Source organism: Pleurodeles waltl, chromosome 9 (genome assembly GCF_031143425.1).
Source record: "Pleurodeles waltl isolate 20211129_DDA chromosome 9, aPleWal1.hap1.20221129, whole genome shotgun sequence".
In the NCBI taxonomy this organism is placed as follows: Eukaryota; Metazoa; Chordata; class Amphibia; order Caudata; family Salamandridae; genus Pleurodeles; species Pleurodeles waltl.
This window is the reverse complement of record NC_090448.1, coordinates 867,027,764-867,043,791: the sequence shown is the minus strand read 5'-3', so window position 1 is coordinate 867,043,791 and position 16,028 is coordinate 867,027,764. Positions and strand designations below refer to the sequence as shown.

Genomic DNA, 16,028 nt, shown 5'->3' with positions numbered 1-16,028 from the left:
TCTGTCCATCCACCTCCCATCCAGTCATTAATTACAAGTATGTGCATCGCTAGATAATAGTATTGAATATTCGACATACCCAGTCCACCCTCATAAACATCCCTCTGACAGGTTTTTAGCGACAGTCTTGTACGTGAGCCACTCCATATGAATTGGCGTGCTAAAGAGTCCATCTCCATGAACCATCTCACGGGGAAGGGATGTGGAAAATTCTGCAGGAGGTTTAAGATCCTGGGGAGAATCATCATCTTGTACAGCGCTATTCTACCAAGTAGATTCAGGGGGAGGGTCCTCCAGCGTAGAAGGTCAGTTTTGATTTTCTTTGAAAGCGGCGTGACATTGAGTTCCCACGCTAGCTCGGGGAGAAATGAGATATGTATCCCGAGATATTTAAAGCTGTTTCTCCGTATCGGGATATTCCGTTGCCAATCTATACATTCGTGCGAGCGATGAAGGGGGATCAGTAAAGATTTGGCAGGGTTCAGGGTCAGCCCTGAGGCTTCCGCGAAAAGTCTAAGGATCTCTAGGACGCGTGGGCCGCTTTTGGATGGATTGGAGATGTACAGGAGCACATCATCTGCGTACAAAGCTACTCTGTCTTCCGAGCCAGAGGGCCAGTGCCAGCCCTCGATCAGTGGGTCGCCTCTCATTAGTATCGCCAGTGGCTCTATCACTAGTGCGAAGAGCAGGGGAGATAACGGGCATCCCTGTCGAGTCCCACGACCAATGGGGATTGGGTCGGAGACTACTCCGTTCACCCTGATTCGAGCCGTCGGATTAGAGTATAGGAGTTTCACCAGTCCCCGGAATTTAGGTCCGAGCTCGTTTTTATATAAGACTTGATTGAGGAAGGACCAGTCTACCGTATCAAAGGCTTTTTCGAAGTCGAGTAAAAGCAGTGCCAACTGCGTATGCGATAGCACTTTGCGGTGCGCCAAAGCAAGGTGTAATCGTCTGATGCAGTGCCTTGTGCTACGAGTGGGCATAAAACCACACTGGTCAGGGTGCACCAGCGTGGGCATTACCTCCCTCAGTCTGGAAGCAAGGATCGAAGAGAGTACCTTGACTTCCACATTTAGGAGCGAGATAGGCTGGTACGCTGAACATTGTCGCGATGGGGGTTGAGTTTTGGGGATCACCACAATAGTGGCTTGATCAATCTCTGTTGGGAAGCGGCCTTGATTTTCCGCTTCTTCGTACATGCTGAGCAGGTGGGGACCCAGAATATCGCTACATTTACTATAAAATTCCGCTGGAAAGCCGTCGGGACCTGGTGTTTTGCCTGATGCCAGTCCCGATATTGCGCTGCAGACTTCCTCAAGACCGATGGCCTCGTCCAGTCTGTCTCTCGCCTCTGGAGTTACCCCGGGAAGGGTAATCTCATTTAGTAGGGGGGACTCCCTCTCAACAGCAGGGCGTGGATGCCTGGCGTATAGACGGGTGTAGTAAGAGGCGAAGCTATGTGCGATTTCCACTGCTGTTTTGACAAGGGTGCCTGAGTCATCTAAGATCTCCGGTATAATACTGTTAGCCATGGGGCGGGTGGCCAGCCAATGCAGTAGTTTCCCGTTTTTATCCCCCCATCCAAAAATTCGGCTTGCTGAGGCTCTCCACATGTGCTTGGCCGAATCTAGCATTATATGTTTAATATCTTCTCTTACCCTGGTCAGTTTCCTCATGTTCGTGGCCGATGCCAAGTTTATATGTTGGCATTCGAGTCTATGGGCCTTGTTCTCTAGCTCGGTGATTTGGGAATTATGATCTCGTTCACGGGACCGGAGAATGCTTCTGGCATGTCCTCTAATAGTGGCCTTGCAAGCAGCCCATAGCATTCCTGGGGATCGAACCGAGCCTTCATTTAATTCGAAATATTGGTCGAGGTGCAACCTGATCTCTTGGGTGTATTCTGTATCTTGTAAGTGCCACGCGTTCAAGCGCCACATAGGCCGTCTGGTAGGGTCTGCTCTACCCAGCCGGATCCGTATTGGCGCATGATCGGAGACCCCCCGTGGAAGAATCTCAGCCCCTGCTACTTTTAAGAAATCTAGGGCGGGCATAAACACCAGGTCTATTCTGGATTGCGTCTGGTGGGCTGCCGAGGTATGTGTGTACTGGCGCTCCCTGGGATGCCAGGTGCTCCACACCTCACACAAGCCCAGGCTTTCCGCCCAACTACTTAGGGCTGAGGCCCGCTTGGATCTATGTATGGTAGCTTCCCCAGAAATGTCCAGCCTTGGGTCAAGGACCGCGTTAAAGTCGCCTCCCAGCAGGGTAGTTCCCTGGGGTAATCCTGAGGTTACTCGGTGGAGCGAAAGTAAGAAGGAGTTGTGATTTGCTGGGGGCGCATAAGCGCACACCAAGTTTAGCGGTTGTCCGTGAAGAGTCCCCGTGACCACCATGAATCTACCTTGTGAGTCAGATTGCGTGGAAGAGATTACCATAGGCAGAGATCGGTGGAGCAGAATGGCCACTCCTCTAGAGCCTCTGGAAAACCCTGCGTGATATACCCTATCGTATCCTCCTCTCGCAAGCATAGGGCATCTGGACCCAAGAAGATGGGTCTCTTGTAGTAAAACTACTGCGGGGGAATACCTGCGGAGGGTGTTAAATACTGCCGATCTTTTGATCTTGTCTAACAGGCCGTTTACATTCCAGGAGAGGACCTGGGTTACTGAGGGCCAAGCGTGAGGTATGACACTGTTGGGCATGTTTGGATGTGCGGGAGCAAGCCCAGGGATGACCGTTTCGGACATGACCGTAAAATTTTAAATCTACAAACCAGGCTAACCAACTTGTCGCCTCGTAAACCTAACTTAAACTTCCCCTCCCCCCTAAACTCCCCCCTCCCCATACTCCCCCCCCCCGGAAGCATCTGTCGCCCATGTACCCAACCAAAACCAGACAGCCAGTAAAACTGTCATTGGGGTGGAGTGGTGGACCCCTCCTTTCTTTCGGATCAGTTGCAATTAGTAGTCACAAAACAAGCGTTCCACACCATACTCTAGGAAGCCCCCGGAAAACATCGATGTTAATCTCGCTAGGGGTCGCCTGAGAGGGTCAGGCGATGCCCGAATCCCCTTACGTCTCACGCAGGGGTCCCACATCTCCTGTCAGCCGAGTACCGGAGAATGACTCAATCGCCCATCCTCGGCGGGTTGGGACGGTGTTTGGGACACCGGAAGAGTCTCAGTGTTAGATTTAGTATGAGGACCAGAGTCCCGGGCTGCTTCATCTTCTGCCTGCCTCTCCGGGATCTGGTGCGCCGCCTGCTCCTCTGGGGCCCCTCTGATGGTGAGGGCCCGACATATGGGGTTCTTCCAGTGGTCCCGGGGGGACCCTTTCGGGCTCCAATGCCCTCCTCCGTCAGCCAGTCCCAAGCTTCCTCCGGGGAATCAAAAAAGTAAGCTTTCCCAGCCATGAGGACTTTGAGGCGAGCGGGGAAAAGGAGCATGTATGAGAGCTGCATTGCCCTTAGTTTTTGCTTAACCTGTTCGTACGACCTACGGCGGGTCTGGACTTCTCTGGTGTAGTCCGGGAAAATTAGGATTTTGTGGTTTTCCCACTGCGTACCATCTTGCCGCCTCGCTTCCCTGAGGATATTGTCTCTGTCCTTAAAGTTAAGGAATCGCGCGATCATCGGGCGCTTCGGACCGCCCGGAGGTGGGCGAGGCGCGAGCGCCCTGTGGGCTCTTTCAATTGCAAACAAGGGCGAGAGGGATTGGTCAGGCATCCAAGATTTGATCCACGACTCCAGGAATTCGGCGGCCTTATCCTCCTCTATGCCCTCCGGGAAACCTATGAAACGTAGGTTGTTGCGCCTGGCCCGGTTTTCCGCATCTTCTGCACGACGGTGAAGCTCGCCGGTTCGGGACTGCAGCTGGGCTACTTTGGCTTTGAGGTCGGACAAATCGGTTTCGGTTTGGGAGACTCGGGTTTCCACTTCCGTAATTCGGGTTACACCATTTCTAAGGTCCTGTCTGATGAGGCCCACGTCCACTCGCACCTCACCGATTTTCGTTTCCACGGCTATCTGCGATGATTGAATAGCTTGGAGAATGGCACTCACCCCATCAGGGGTTGAACCCCCACCAGCCACTTCTCCCCCTCCTCGTTGGCCCGTCATAGTCGTGAACTGGTCGATTTTTTGTTGGGAGGGCGGAGGTTGTTTGTTCGTTTTATCCTTCCCCATCGTGGCACTTGAGGCGGGCGTCAGGTGGGCCACCCCTTTCTTAACGCGGTTTCAAGCCTGAGAATTTAGTGCGTTGTTAAGTACCATGGACTGTGGGGGGGTTCGCTGTGTCTGATCACGTAAGGACGGCCGGCGATGACACCGTTGGCCCCTTCTTTTCAGCTCCCTTCCTCGCTCTCTCCACCAGTTGGGGGGGACCCGTCCGAGACCCAGACCCAGGTCTCTCCACCTTAAGGGCTCTGCGCCTCCATTGTAGGCCTCGCGCTGTCGCGATCGCGCTCTCGATCTCTCTTGTCGTTCCGACCAGGGTCTAAAGTCAACCAAGCACGACCCGGAACCCAGGATATCCACTTGCCTCAAGGTGTTGCCTTCCACCGCTCAACTCGCAGTCCATCATGTTGCCGCAGTCCAGCTCGCTCGATTCACTTCCCTGCCCCCCCGGGGCACCACTCTGCTTTTCAGCCGGGTCCTGGTCCTCAGCACGCCATCAAATTTAAATTCTCCCCAGCAGGGGGATCTCGGGGGCCAGGGCCTCCGCCACGGCCCCAGCCCGGCACCGCAAGCCGCCCAGGCGGTCAGGGAGGGCTCCCGGTCCTCCGGATCACACTCGCGCCTCTCGCGCCGGCGCGGCGCCGCTCACCCCGCGTCCTCCTCTACGACAGGAGGGGGGGGTGGGGGGGCCGCCGGCGCCCCCGCAGCAGGGATCCATCCCCGGGGCGCGCCCCAGCCCTCACCGGGCCTCTCGCCTCCAAATTTAAATTCCCCCCAGCAGGAGGATCCCGGGGGCCAGGGCCTCCGCCACGGCCCCAGCCCGGCACCGCAAGCCGCCCAGGCGGTCAGGGAGGGCTCCCGGTCCTCCGGGTCGCGCTTCGCGCGCCGGTGCGGCGCCGGTCACCCCGCGCCCTCCTCCACGACGGGGGGGTGGGGGCGCCGGCGCCCCGCGGCAGGGATCCACCCGCGGGGCGCGCCCCAGCTCTCACCAGGCCTCTCGCCACCCCTCGACCCGCGGCAGACGACTTCGTCGGGGCCCCAAAGCCCACCTCAGATCCGCCGGGCACAACTCGCAGCGGCCGCCATCTTGAGTTCCTCTTCACGGGAGCAGCCGGGTCATCGTACGAGGGTGAGCCGCCGGCTTTTCATCAATTCGTCCCGCCAGACTTCTCTACAGGTCCCCGGGACACCGGGGCGCCATGTATAGCGCTTTCCGCTCCCTTGGACCACGGTAATTAAGGGCGGATGACGGAGGGGTCCAGAGCACTCTCAAAGTGCGACCGCCATCTTGACGCCCGAAGCCACGCCTCCATACTCTACTTTTTTAATAATTAAACCTCACCCCTAAGGCAGGCTTACTGAACCCTAAAGACAAGGTGCAATATATTAAAAAATTGGACATGTGTTTTCTCTATTTTACTTTTCCTGACAGTACTAACCCTGAATTGACATTTCGACTGTGGAAGGCTAGTGGCTCCACTGGCGAGTACAGAGTTACACTCCGACAACTCAGCAGTGCTAACTTCTGAATGGGACTACAAAAGTTGGTACTTCAAGTGCCTCAAGATATCAAATGAATCATTACCTTAAACTTAACTTGATGCCCAAGATGAATTTAATGTAACTTTTTAGTACACTGCAACTTCAGAAATTTGCTACTCCTAAGTTTTCGAGCGACTGTTTACGGTTTTGCCCGCGAGTTAGTCTTTTATCATTCTGGCGGTAGTTATGAACAACTTTCAGGAAGAAACAAAAAGGGCTTGCTGCTGGAAGATGCGTTATCTCTTCCTCGAAGGAAGGCCAAACAGGGTGTGAGCCTATAAGGCAAGCTTCAAAGAGGAAGCCGCCTTTGAGGGGGATTTGGTGGACATCCACAAGAGGGGCTGCTCTTTTGTTCTCGTAGACGGTTGGCTTCATGGACAGACAGGAAAAACAAAGTTGCCAAACCAGTTTTCCTTTGGTGCGTAGCCCTTAGTGGACTATCAAGCTCTACACACACAGGGGGGTTCTGCCATATTGGGAGTGGAGAGAATAGTGGATTCTAGGACAGCAAGATGTCACACTTGACAGGAAGTTGACATCAGGAAGGAGGAGACCTGGTAGCCTATTGACTAGTAGCCACTGCATCCCCTCACTGCGTGTTCTGGGTATAAAAGTGCCATTCCAGGCACCCAGACCTCAGATCACGTCTGCATTGGAGAAATGACCAAAGAAGGACTGCTCTGCATTTCCCTTGACCCAGTGAAGAGAGGCTGCACCAAACACTGGGCTGCACCTGCTGAACCTTGGGCTATCAAAGGTAGGACTGTGCTTGTGATCCCCTACTCAAGGAAAAGTCATCCCCAAGCCCCAGACAGAAGTTACTCCAAGAGCCTGTTGGCTGACTTTTACAGCTATAGAGGGCCACAAATGCTGAAGAAGCATGCCTTGGCAAGCTGGCTGCCAAGATTGCCTGACCGCGGCTTACCGACTGAAATGAGGCCGAGAGATAGACTCTCAACATTCAAAAGTTGCACCCGAATCTGCAGGACCAGGGAGAGTTGCCAGAGTGCAGTTTGGGCTCCCAAGACAGATATTAGTCTCAGTTAAAGAGAACTGATGGTTTCACTGTAACCAGGGACCAGTAGATAAGTGCCAAGTGGTTTATGGCTGGGCTTCAACCAGATGTTGAGGTACATCGACCTCTGTGGTAAAATTTGCCCCACTGTGTTCGTGGACTGAAGGGTGGCCCCAGTATAACCCTCGTCACCAGATTAGCATCCTTCAGCATCTTGTATCCCTTGGATCAGGACCATTTACTTCATTGACATCTATCGTGGTTCGCCCATGGAGATTGGAACTGGACAGGACAAGACTGCCTAGACAGCACGGTAATTGTCCTGCCAAGCCTCATTGGTCCCAATGACTCGGTCCCTACCAGAGCTGGTCACCCAAATTGGGACGGAGTAATTGGTCACAACTTTACAAAGTTTTCCAAGTAACCACTAACCACATGTATTGCCAATGCTTGCTTGTGAATGAAAAGCAGTGATTTATTGTTTGCTTAATCATTCTCCAGTGGATTTTGTTCATTTTGGTGTCTAAAAATACACAAAAATAAGAACCTTTTTTAAAATAAATTGGTGTTAGATTTTCTTTGTCTCATACATCTTTTTATTAAGTTGCCTTTTTACTTCTAAAAGATTCGGACGTGTCCCTTTGACAAAGCCTCACTGCTCAAAGCTTTTCTGCTCGAAGCCACAGCTACCCAAGGTTGAGCTAAGGTATTGCCAATAAGCCTGACTAGACCCAAGGCGAGTTTATTAAATGGTGAGGTAGTGCAACCACATCATATTATAAAACAGTTTCTTTACAGTGGCCAATAAAGAACGCTTTCCACTGTGCAAAGCACAAAATTATGCTTCCAGCAATTTGACCAACAAGCACGAAATTTCAAGTGAGAAACATTTATACATCAGTAATTCAATGACCGTACCAAACTGTAAATTTGCTTGTACTGCTTCCTAGAAAGAGTGACAAATCATCTGTCATCTGCTCTTGAGTCTTCTTGTTGGCAACCATGACCATGATGTAATCCGGGAGTTCTTCATCTGTGGTAAAAAAAGGAGAGCTATGAAGGTGCACAATCAGCAAACTACAGCACTCGGCTCATTAGATAGCTTGCTTGTAGTACCATAAAGATATGAAAAGGACAATAAAGCTCCAGTCTCGTTTACTTAAGCTGGAGATTCTCCCCAAAAAAGTAATTTAAATGGCGAAATGAATAATGCCCTCTACAAACCACAGGAGTATTCCCTCATGATAAGTAAATAAAGGGAATCTAATCAATTTTGGCCAATTGACTCCAGTGGCATAAAGGAATATTTAGCAGAACAATCTGAAAACACAACATTCCTAAAGCCTGAGGTCCTATAAGCATTGCAACGGAAGCAAGGAGGAAAAGAGAAAAGAGACTCTCACTAACACAAAGGCAGACGGACATCCTTAGTGTACAATTTTTCCTGATGATGGAGTTATAAAGGTAATAGTAATTCCATTTTGTCTTGACTAGTAATGATTAACACCATGCTAGTTTCATTAACAAAACTCCTGCCTTGTAGAATATTGCCCCTCCAATGGCTTTGGTGGGTGGGTGAGAATAGCAGTAAGTGAAAATACAACTTCAGTGGTGAAATCTTGAAGAAAAGTAGAGAGTGCAAGAGAGAATTCTTGTCCAACAAAGTTCTACAGCAGAATTACCGCACAAAAAAATTTCTTCCAGCTAAATTTTCCAAGTCGATGGAAGGGGGACAGGTATCAATATCTGTTTCCTACAAAACTTGCATGATTGTTTTTCTGAATTTTTCCCGAAGACTATGCAACACTTTAAAATATTTAAAAGTTCTGACAATGTATCAAAGTTTATTAAAATAATTATTTGAGAAGAAAGTGAAGTGTTTCAAAGACAGCATACACAGCGTGAAATAGAAACAAGCAATAATAAAGCAAAACGTTTTGGTTTTAAGTCATGTGATTTGTTTGTGTGGTTGGTATTTATTTGTTGTATGACTTTGAATGGCAGGATGAGCAGCGTGCCTGTCCAGGATGTGACAAATGATACTTACTTGTGGTGCTACATATTAATATTTATTTAAAATATATGTAAAGACATCTGAGAAGGGGTTTACATTACTTTTTGAGGTCTTGCTGCAGTTAAATACTTTCTCAATAAATATATTTGCTTCAACGTTTATTTACATCTAGCAAGGTTACTTTCTTGAATGTACTTGTTTAGAGGAAGCGCCTTAGGGGTGTGGCAATGTTCATTAGAAAGAAGCCTCAACAACATACCTCCGAAGAAATTGTGAAACAGTTCTAGAGTTTGATATACCTGGCCATTAACATCAGTGCACCTCTACGTTAAGACTGTTTACGTCTCTTCTTTGCAGGCAATTCTCACTTTTGTCAGACTTTTTCATCTCAAGATAAGGAGCTATTTTGCAGCTGGTGCAACTAGCCTTTATCTGATCTCTTTTTCACAGCGAAGAAGGCAGTAGCCTCTGTGCTGACGCTTGCAGTTTTTGACACTAAAAGACAATGTGTCACTAACTTTAATTGGATCTAATTTAACAACCTTAAAAGTAAAGGTTCAAAACCCATCAATTAAATATCTTAATTCAAAATAGTGATTGAAACCGTATTTTTTTGCAAAAATATTTCTTTTGCCTTTTAATTATGTTTTAATTTTTTAATTATTGTGAAAGTTGAGCACTTCTGTACATCTCTCAAACCCTACCACCTAGTAAAAAAAAAAATAATATGCTGTGCTTTACTGCAACAGATGCATATATTTATTAGTCTCAGCCGTATCCCTTAAACCTGCAGAGCCCATCACCTGCAAACTCTGTACTATGGTTCCCTGTCATTAACTTCTCCTCCCCACGCAAGGTACGTACCTACCTCTGCTTAATTTTTTTTTAATGGTATGTCATTTAATTTGGATGGCTTAATTGATTGATCACCATTAAAAACCTGTACTATTTTTACACCATTTGAGCATCAGCACGAGTACAGGCAGCACGATTATTTTGTAACTCTTGTTTCAAACTCAGAATGAGACTCTCTGAGCTATATGTACAAAGTTAGTTCGTGGTTGCAAAGCCTGCGGTTAGCAAAAACATAGGGTTAGCGACCGCAAAATGCCATTGTGCAACGTACAAAAGAAATGTTGTGAGCCAGAAATGCCTTTCCGATTTGCCAAATGGCTTTCGCAACTCATTAAAAATCTTTAATGCGAAGAGGCATGAAAAAGGCCACCCTCCTGTTTGTGAGTCGTAGAGATGGCGGAGTAACAGATTCGGAAAAAGGAAACCTGCAACGTATTTTTTTTCCCCAGGTGGTCTTGAAAGGTGGGACAGACTGTGTTCCCGTGGGTCACTATATGCTTCCCCAATGTCTTTCAATCAAGGTTAACATTGCAGTTATTTAAAAAAAAAATCTGTTTGCAGAAATATGAACTCAGGTGGAAGGGAGGTCTGCCATTCCGCGCAAGCATTCATCCTGAATTCACCAGCTTTTGTAGAAGTTTGAAAAATGCCTCCGGTCTCATTATTAATTGATGCGACTAGAGGTTTTGTAACTTCCTATGAATATACATTTTGTGACGGAAATAATTACAACATCGGTGGCATCCCAAAACTGGGTATGTAAGACAGCTGGTATGAAATGTGTACACTCTGGTTTGTGAACTGCTGTTTATACACGAAGAGGCAGGTCCTACACACGAGCCGGTTCTGAGATTCTGACAACAAAAAGTGTTCACTTGTTTACATTAAGCACCTCGGTCGGCAACCTTTTGTTATCATAAGAACAAAAGGGCCCATGTGCATGGAGGTATACATGAACGTACAATTCTTTTTCTGCATATTGGAGATACAGACATGTAACAGAGGGGTAGGTCTAATTATTACAGCTAACAAGAACACATCATTAGCGCATGAAAACTCTCTTACCAACATATGCACCAAGCTCCTGCAATTTTCCCTTGATGGCGCCCTAAAGAGAATGAAAAAAATAATGATGCAAATTAGGGGCACAGTAAGAAAATCATGTGCTTCAAACTGTCTCCCCCCAAAAATGTAATTTCTCTCAGATGACACAACCAGGGGTTCCTCTTTTCGTACACTGTGAATAATAATAGGGTTAAAACTCAAGTGTGAGTTGAGGCAGGAAAAAACTAAGATGTAAGAGAATCTTTGGTCAAAATCTAGTCAGGAGAGCAGGTGAAACAACTATAAATTACCAAAATATAAGCTAACACATTAGAATGTCCTTTTTATAATTTTTTGTAATGCATGTTCATTCAGATAAGCAGCATGCAGAACATTACTATAACTTGTTATAAAGCAACAAAAGGCAGTACATTTACGTCTCAATAGCTTTTACTGAATTTCACTTTACATAACGAAGCCGGAATACTGGCCTTGACTGGAAAACAACGAACTCCTAATTTCCACAGACGAAACCACCGTAGCTCGTGTGATACTAATATCTTTGATGTCCCCAGTCTCTTTGTGCTCCCGCTGTGCAACCCCTACTTCAATTTCAGATAGCCCCACTTTTTGTCGAAGAGACCCATGGCTCCTAGTTAGCTTGGGCATATTAAAACTGTATTATCCTAGTTTAAGTCAAAACTGGACTAACGCTACGAAGCCTCCGGGTAGTATGGCGCTATATAAAACACATTAACATAACATAACATCTCACATTTTGTTGAATTTGCGCGATTCGTTTATTCAAGCAATTTGCCACTTTCTAATAGGCTAATAATTGCACAGTTCATACAGTAAATACATTTAAACCTGTCACACTTTACAGGTTAAAAGATAATGTCCTTCCCGGTGTACTTCGTTGTCTACCATGATACAGGTTCTGAAACAGCGGAACCAATCCCATAATTCCTCCTAAATTTTCTTCTGTACCCCAGGATAACCCGGTCTTATATTCCTTCCTCCACACAGATACTGTGATCCTTTTCCTTCCGTCAGCAAACCATTTGGAAGGGTCTGGCATTGCATCACTGTCTCGCCATTTCTCTCTTTAATCATCCACTTCAGGAAGTGGTGTGCGCATTGAGTTTTGCTGCTCTTCCATAATCTCTAGAGGTCCTACAGTAGGGTCTAATTCCACTGGCCACCCACCACTGGTGATAGAATACTATACAGCTAAAAGTGCCTGCAGCAGCCTGAAATGGCCTGCAGGCAGGTGGATTTGTTTCTGTCCATTTTCCATAGTTGTTCAGGTGTATAGCGCACTGTGAAATTTTTTTACTTTGATCAGTTGATAGCGGACGAATATTGCTAAAGTGCAAATGTTTATATTGTCTTCTGTCCACTTCCTCTAGTATTTCGATGTCATTCTCATTGTGCTCAGAACTATAAAATGGTGTCCAGTGCAATTATTACCCTATCTATAAATGCAGGAGGTGCTATTTCTGATCAGACGTTCTAACATATTTTCTGCTTTTTAAGTGCTACACTTCAGAAGAAGTGACAATTCTATTCAGTACAGGCATAATTGTAGGTTTCCATAAACCAGTAATGTTTTGAAGCTGTAGAACGTCGCATAATGTGTCTAAGGGCTTTATGTGGTCTCTTTCGTATAGATCCCTTGTCTTGAAGATTCCTTTGAGATTCTGTGCTCTTAAACTGTCCAGTGAGGCCACAAGAATCAGCCACTTACCACACCACAGGGCATTCTCGTGCATATGTTTGCTGACTCCGGTCCATCCACTAGAAAGCTCAAGCACCAGCAGTCCAGGAGTAACCACTGTCATCAAGGGCAGTGACTCTGGAGTGGTGGCTTTATACAGTGAGGCCAGAAGGGGGCAGCCTTTAAACAGATCCCTTTCTAAATGGGTTGCACAGTCATCTCTCAATCCGAAAAGCTAGTCATTGACCATGACAAGCTGAGCATCAGAAGTAGAGCTGGAAGTCAGCCGCGACTGCCTGCCATCATAAACCAAATGGACACATTTAATGAAGAACAAATTGAGCTGTTTATTTAGCCAAAACTAAGTTTGCACATACCTGCGATTTAACTCTAAAAACGTTAGAATCTCAAAAGGTAATTTTAGAGTGCGTAAAGCAGTCTTGGGCGCATAATCTTTTTGATGTTGTTCTGCCTATTCCAGTGAGGGAAGTGTAAGCCAGCCCCTCAACTTGTCTCACAAGTTAACCTTGTGGGGTTGGTGGGTGGGGTGTTGGTGGTCAGGCTGAGGTCCCAGCTTCTCTGCTGTTTTTTATCAATGTGCAGCTCAAGGGATTTAGAATTATAAAAATGGATTTTCAAAACTGGGTGCCACTGTGCAGAGATTGCCTTGGACGTAGAGTGACAACTAAACCGAATTCTCTACTATTACCCTCCACCTAGAATCGATTATCCTGGGTAGTTTGTAGTATCTGTGCCGTAGACAGCATAGTGGTATCTGCTGCCATGCCATGAGTCGCAGCAGCTGTTGGACTGCCTCTGTCACAGATTTGGCACATTTGTCTATCTAGCCCTTTCCACAAGGGCATGTTACTCTTGCCTTCTACCATGTTTGAAGTCTTGTTAATTGAGTTACCATGGCCGCTCAGGCCTCCCTTTTCAAAGTGGTGTAGTGTGTATCGCAACCAGGGTTACCAGTTGCCTCCAAGTGAGCCAGCGGTTTGGCATATCATACATTTTTATACTACATATGTTAGGCCATCCCAGTGATCTCCACTGTGTGGTACAGAAGATTGGGGCTTTCATTCAGGCACACTCATGCAATGCTGTTGGGCACACTGCACAGGAAGAGGGAGATACTTAGGAGTGGAATCCAGAAGTTCCCAATCAGATTACCATAGGCCTCAGTTGCAGCAGAGAGAGCATGAGCAGTTGGGGAGACCATCATAACTGCACCTACTTCCTCAGGAACTGTAATCTCCCTGGACACTACAGCTGCATGCTTGATGATGCCTGTATGTGAAGGATTTAGCACAATAATGTAGCACTGCATAACGGGGCCCATCCAGAGCCAAATCATCTGTGTCTGCTATCTGATGTGGTCAGCTATGCCCACACTAAGTTATTAAACAGTCTAGGATACCAGTACACCATTCACTTGTTGCTGAACAATAGAAAAGCTTATCTCAAACATGAATAAGAATTTTAAATTCTGTCAAAGAACAAAAAGAAAACGAAAAGGTAATTGGTCACAAAGTGTTGAGCTGAGGTTAGGAATGACACTTTCATAGACTTATAGGTTTACCACACACAGTTACTGGTCTCCTTAAAAGTCTGGGAAAGATACTTGTCCAAATGGACTTTGTTCTTGTAGATTGTAGAAAAGTATATCCACTGAAAGAGTGCCTGACACTTTTGTTTACAAGAGGAATAGCCAACTTAACTGAAAGTTGTTGCTTGGATTGATACTTACTGTCAGGCCAAGGCAGGAGAAACTTCAGCACCACAGAGGCATCCCATAGAACAGAGTATCTCAGTTGAAGGGCAGAATAAAATCGAATACCCTGCAACAATTTGGAAACCAAAGAATTCCTCAATGGGGTGAGCTGCAACAGGAATGGGAACAGCTGAATTGAAGAGTGGTAGGAATTCACTGTTCTATAAGAGAGGCTCACAGCTGCAAAAGATGCCAGGAAATTTACCAAAAAGGTCACATCTTCTTTTACGAGGTTCACATCCTGTTCCATGCTCTGGAGTGTGAATATACAGCCTGCTGATCAGTGACTCGAGCAGAACCAGGCATTATCGATGAGACAGAGCTTGTTCAGAAAGTTTTGACACTTGCCAAAGTCTCCAGAAAGTCTTCAGGCTGTAGATATTATAATATCCCGGAGAAGATTCAGAATTTCATGAAGAATCCAGAGTTGTTGGCTCAATGGCTCCAGGAAGCCTGGGAACCAAGTCAATGTCCTCTACTAAGTAGAAAATAAAATCACTTCTGCTCTCTACTTTAAGATCTGGAGTGATACGCTCAGAAGCATGGTTAAGGGAGTGAATACATAATCTGAGCCCTTCTAGTCAAGCAAAAAGGAATCCATTGCCACTACCGAGAATCTAATCCCCAACTCCAAAATAAATCAGTTTGAAAGTCAGGCAAGATGCAAAACATTCCTTTTGACATTGTTCTCATTTTTCCCATATCCTGGCAAACAAAGATTAATTAAATTTCCACTCGCTGGAATCTCTGAGATTATGTAAATTCCGGTCTTCCACACTGTCCTCCTTGTCTGGAAGATGCATTGGCAGTACAGATATGTTGTGAGCCAGGTAGTAGTGTCAAAAGGTTTCGGCAATGTCTGCTAATAAGCAAGAGTTAGTTGCCCTACAGACCCTTGACATACTGAACTGCAGCAACAGTGTCCATTTTTAAAATGATACACCAATGGCTCTTCTGAGGGGAGATGGAACACATTCCAAATGATCCAGCTAGGAGATTGAGGCTGTTGATGAGGAGGGATAACTCCTCCTGAGATCGTACTCAAAAGTGTAAGTTAACTTTATGAATCAAGCCCTACATATTCATGTTTTCTCTCCAAACAATTAACCAGTTAGAAGTTGCTTGTGGAAAAACCAGACCGATGAGAAAAACAGACATAGCAGATGCGACTCAGGGACCTCAGAACCAAGTACCAAGCCAAAAATGCATTTGGCTGACTGTAGTGAAAATAGGTAGGTTTGACCACTGACTTTGTGTTTCACCACTGTGCATATTAGTTGTTCAATGTTCACCAGTTGCAGATTACATTTTGTATTCAGCCTAATGGCTTTATCGTGGCATTAGACATTGCAGTTGAGACCTTACAGATGAGCTGTGTTTTTCCACATGGCAAACTAAGCTTGTGTTCTTCGTATTTTATCTTACCGAACACGATAGCATGATAAAGAAGCGCATATTTTTTGTTTTTCTTCAGAGCAGGGAACAGGTTGGCCTAGGAAGAGGGAGCCTTGAAATGTTGGCCAATATTTAAAGTTTTTTCTTCCAACTCTTACCTAAAGTAGCGAGCATGTTTTGAATATTTACATCTGAGAGGGAAGCGTCTTTCAGAAGGCTTTTTCCATGATTGTTTAGGATATAAAAAGGTGGCCCTGGTCAGTAGCGAGGGAAATTTCTGAGACCTCGGTCAGGATTGGACATCAAATGCCTGACACAGACACTTGTCCCGTGAGGGTGGATATCTCTTTCTCGCAGTTGAACAAGGGTCATCAACTTGCTGGCATGAGAAAAATGAAGAGCCTTGGCAGGCCCGACGGTGATGAATTTTGACTTCATCCTTTGTTTTGCATTTATGCTATAATATAATCACATATATTTGCTGTGTAC

The 16,028-nt window shown here is 46.4% G+C and overlaps 1 protein-coding gene across 7 annotated transcripts in view; it reads right to left on the bottom strand.

Annotated features, from left to right (window-relative positions):
- The window catches only part of ZC3H14 (zinc finger CCCH-type containing 14), a 223,213-nt gene that overhangs the window by 183,424 nt on the left and 23,761 nt on the right, over window positions 1-16,028 (bottom strand). For all 7 annotated transcript variants that reach the window (XM_069208142.1, XM_069208145.1, XM_069208146.1 and 4 more), the window contains exons 2-3: window positions 10,672-10,714; window positions 7,656-7,770 (exon numbers count right to left, since the gene is read on the bottom strand). In XM_069208142.1, coding sequence (XP_069064243.1) covers window positions 7,656-7,770; window positions 10,672-10,714 — 158 coding nt within the window. The remainder of the gene's footprint in view (window positions 1-7,655; window positions 7,771-10,671; window positions 10,715-16,028) is intronic.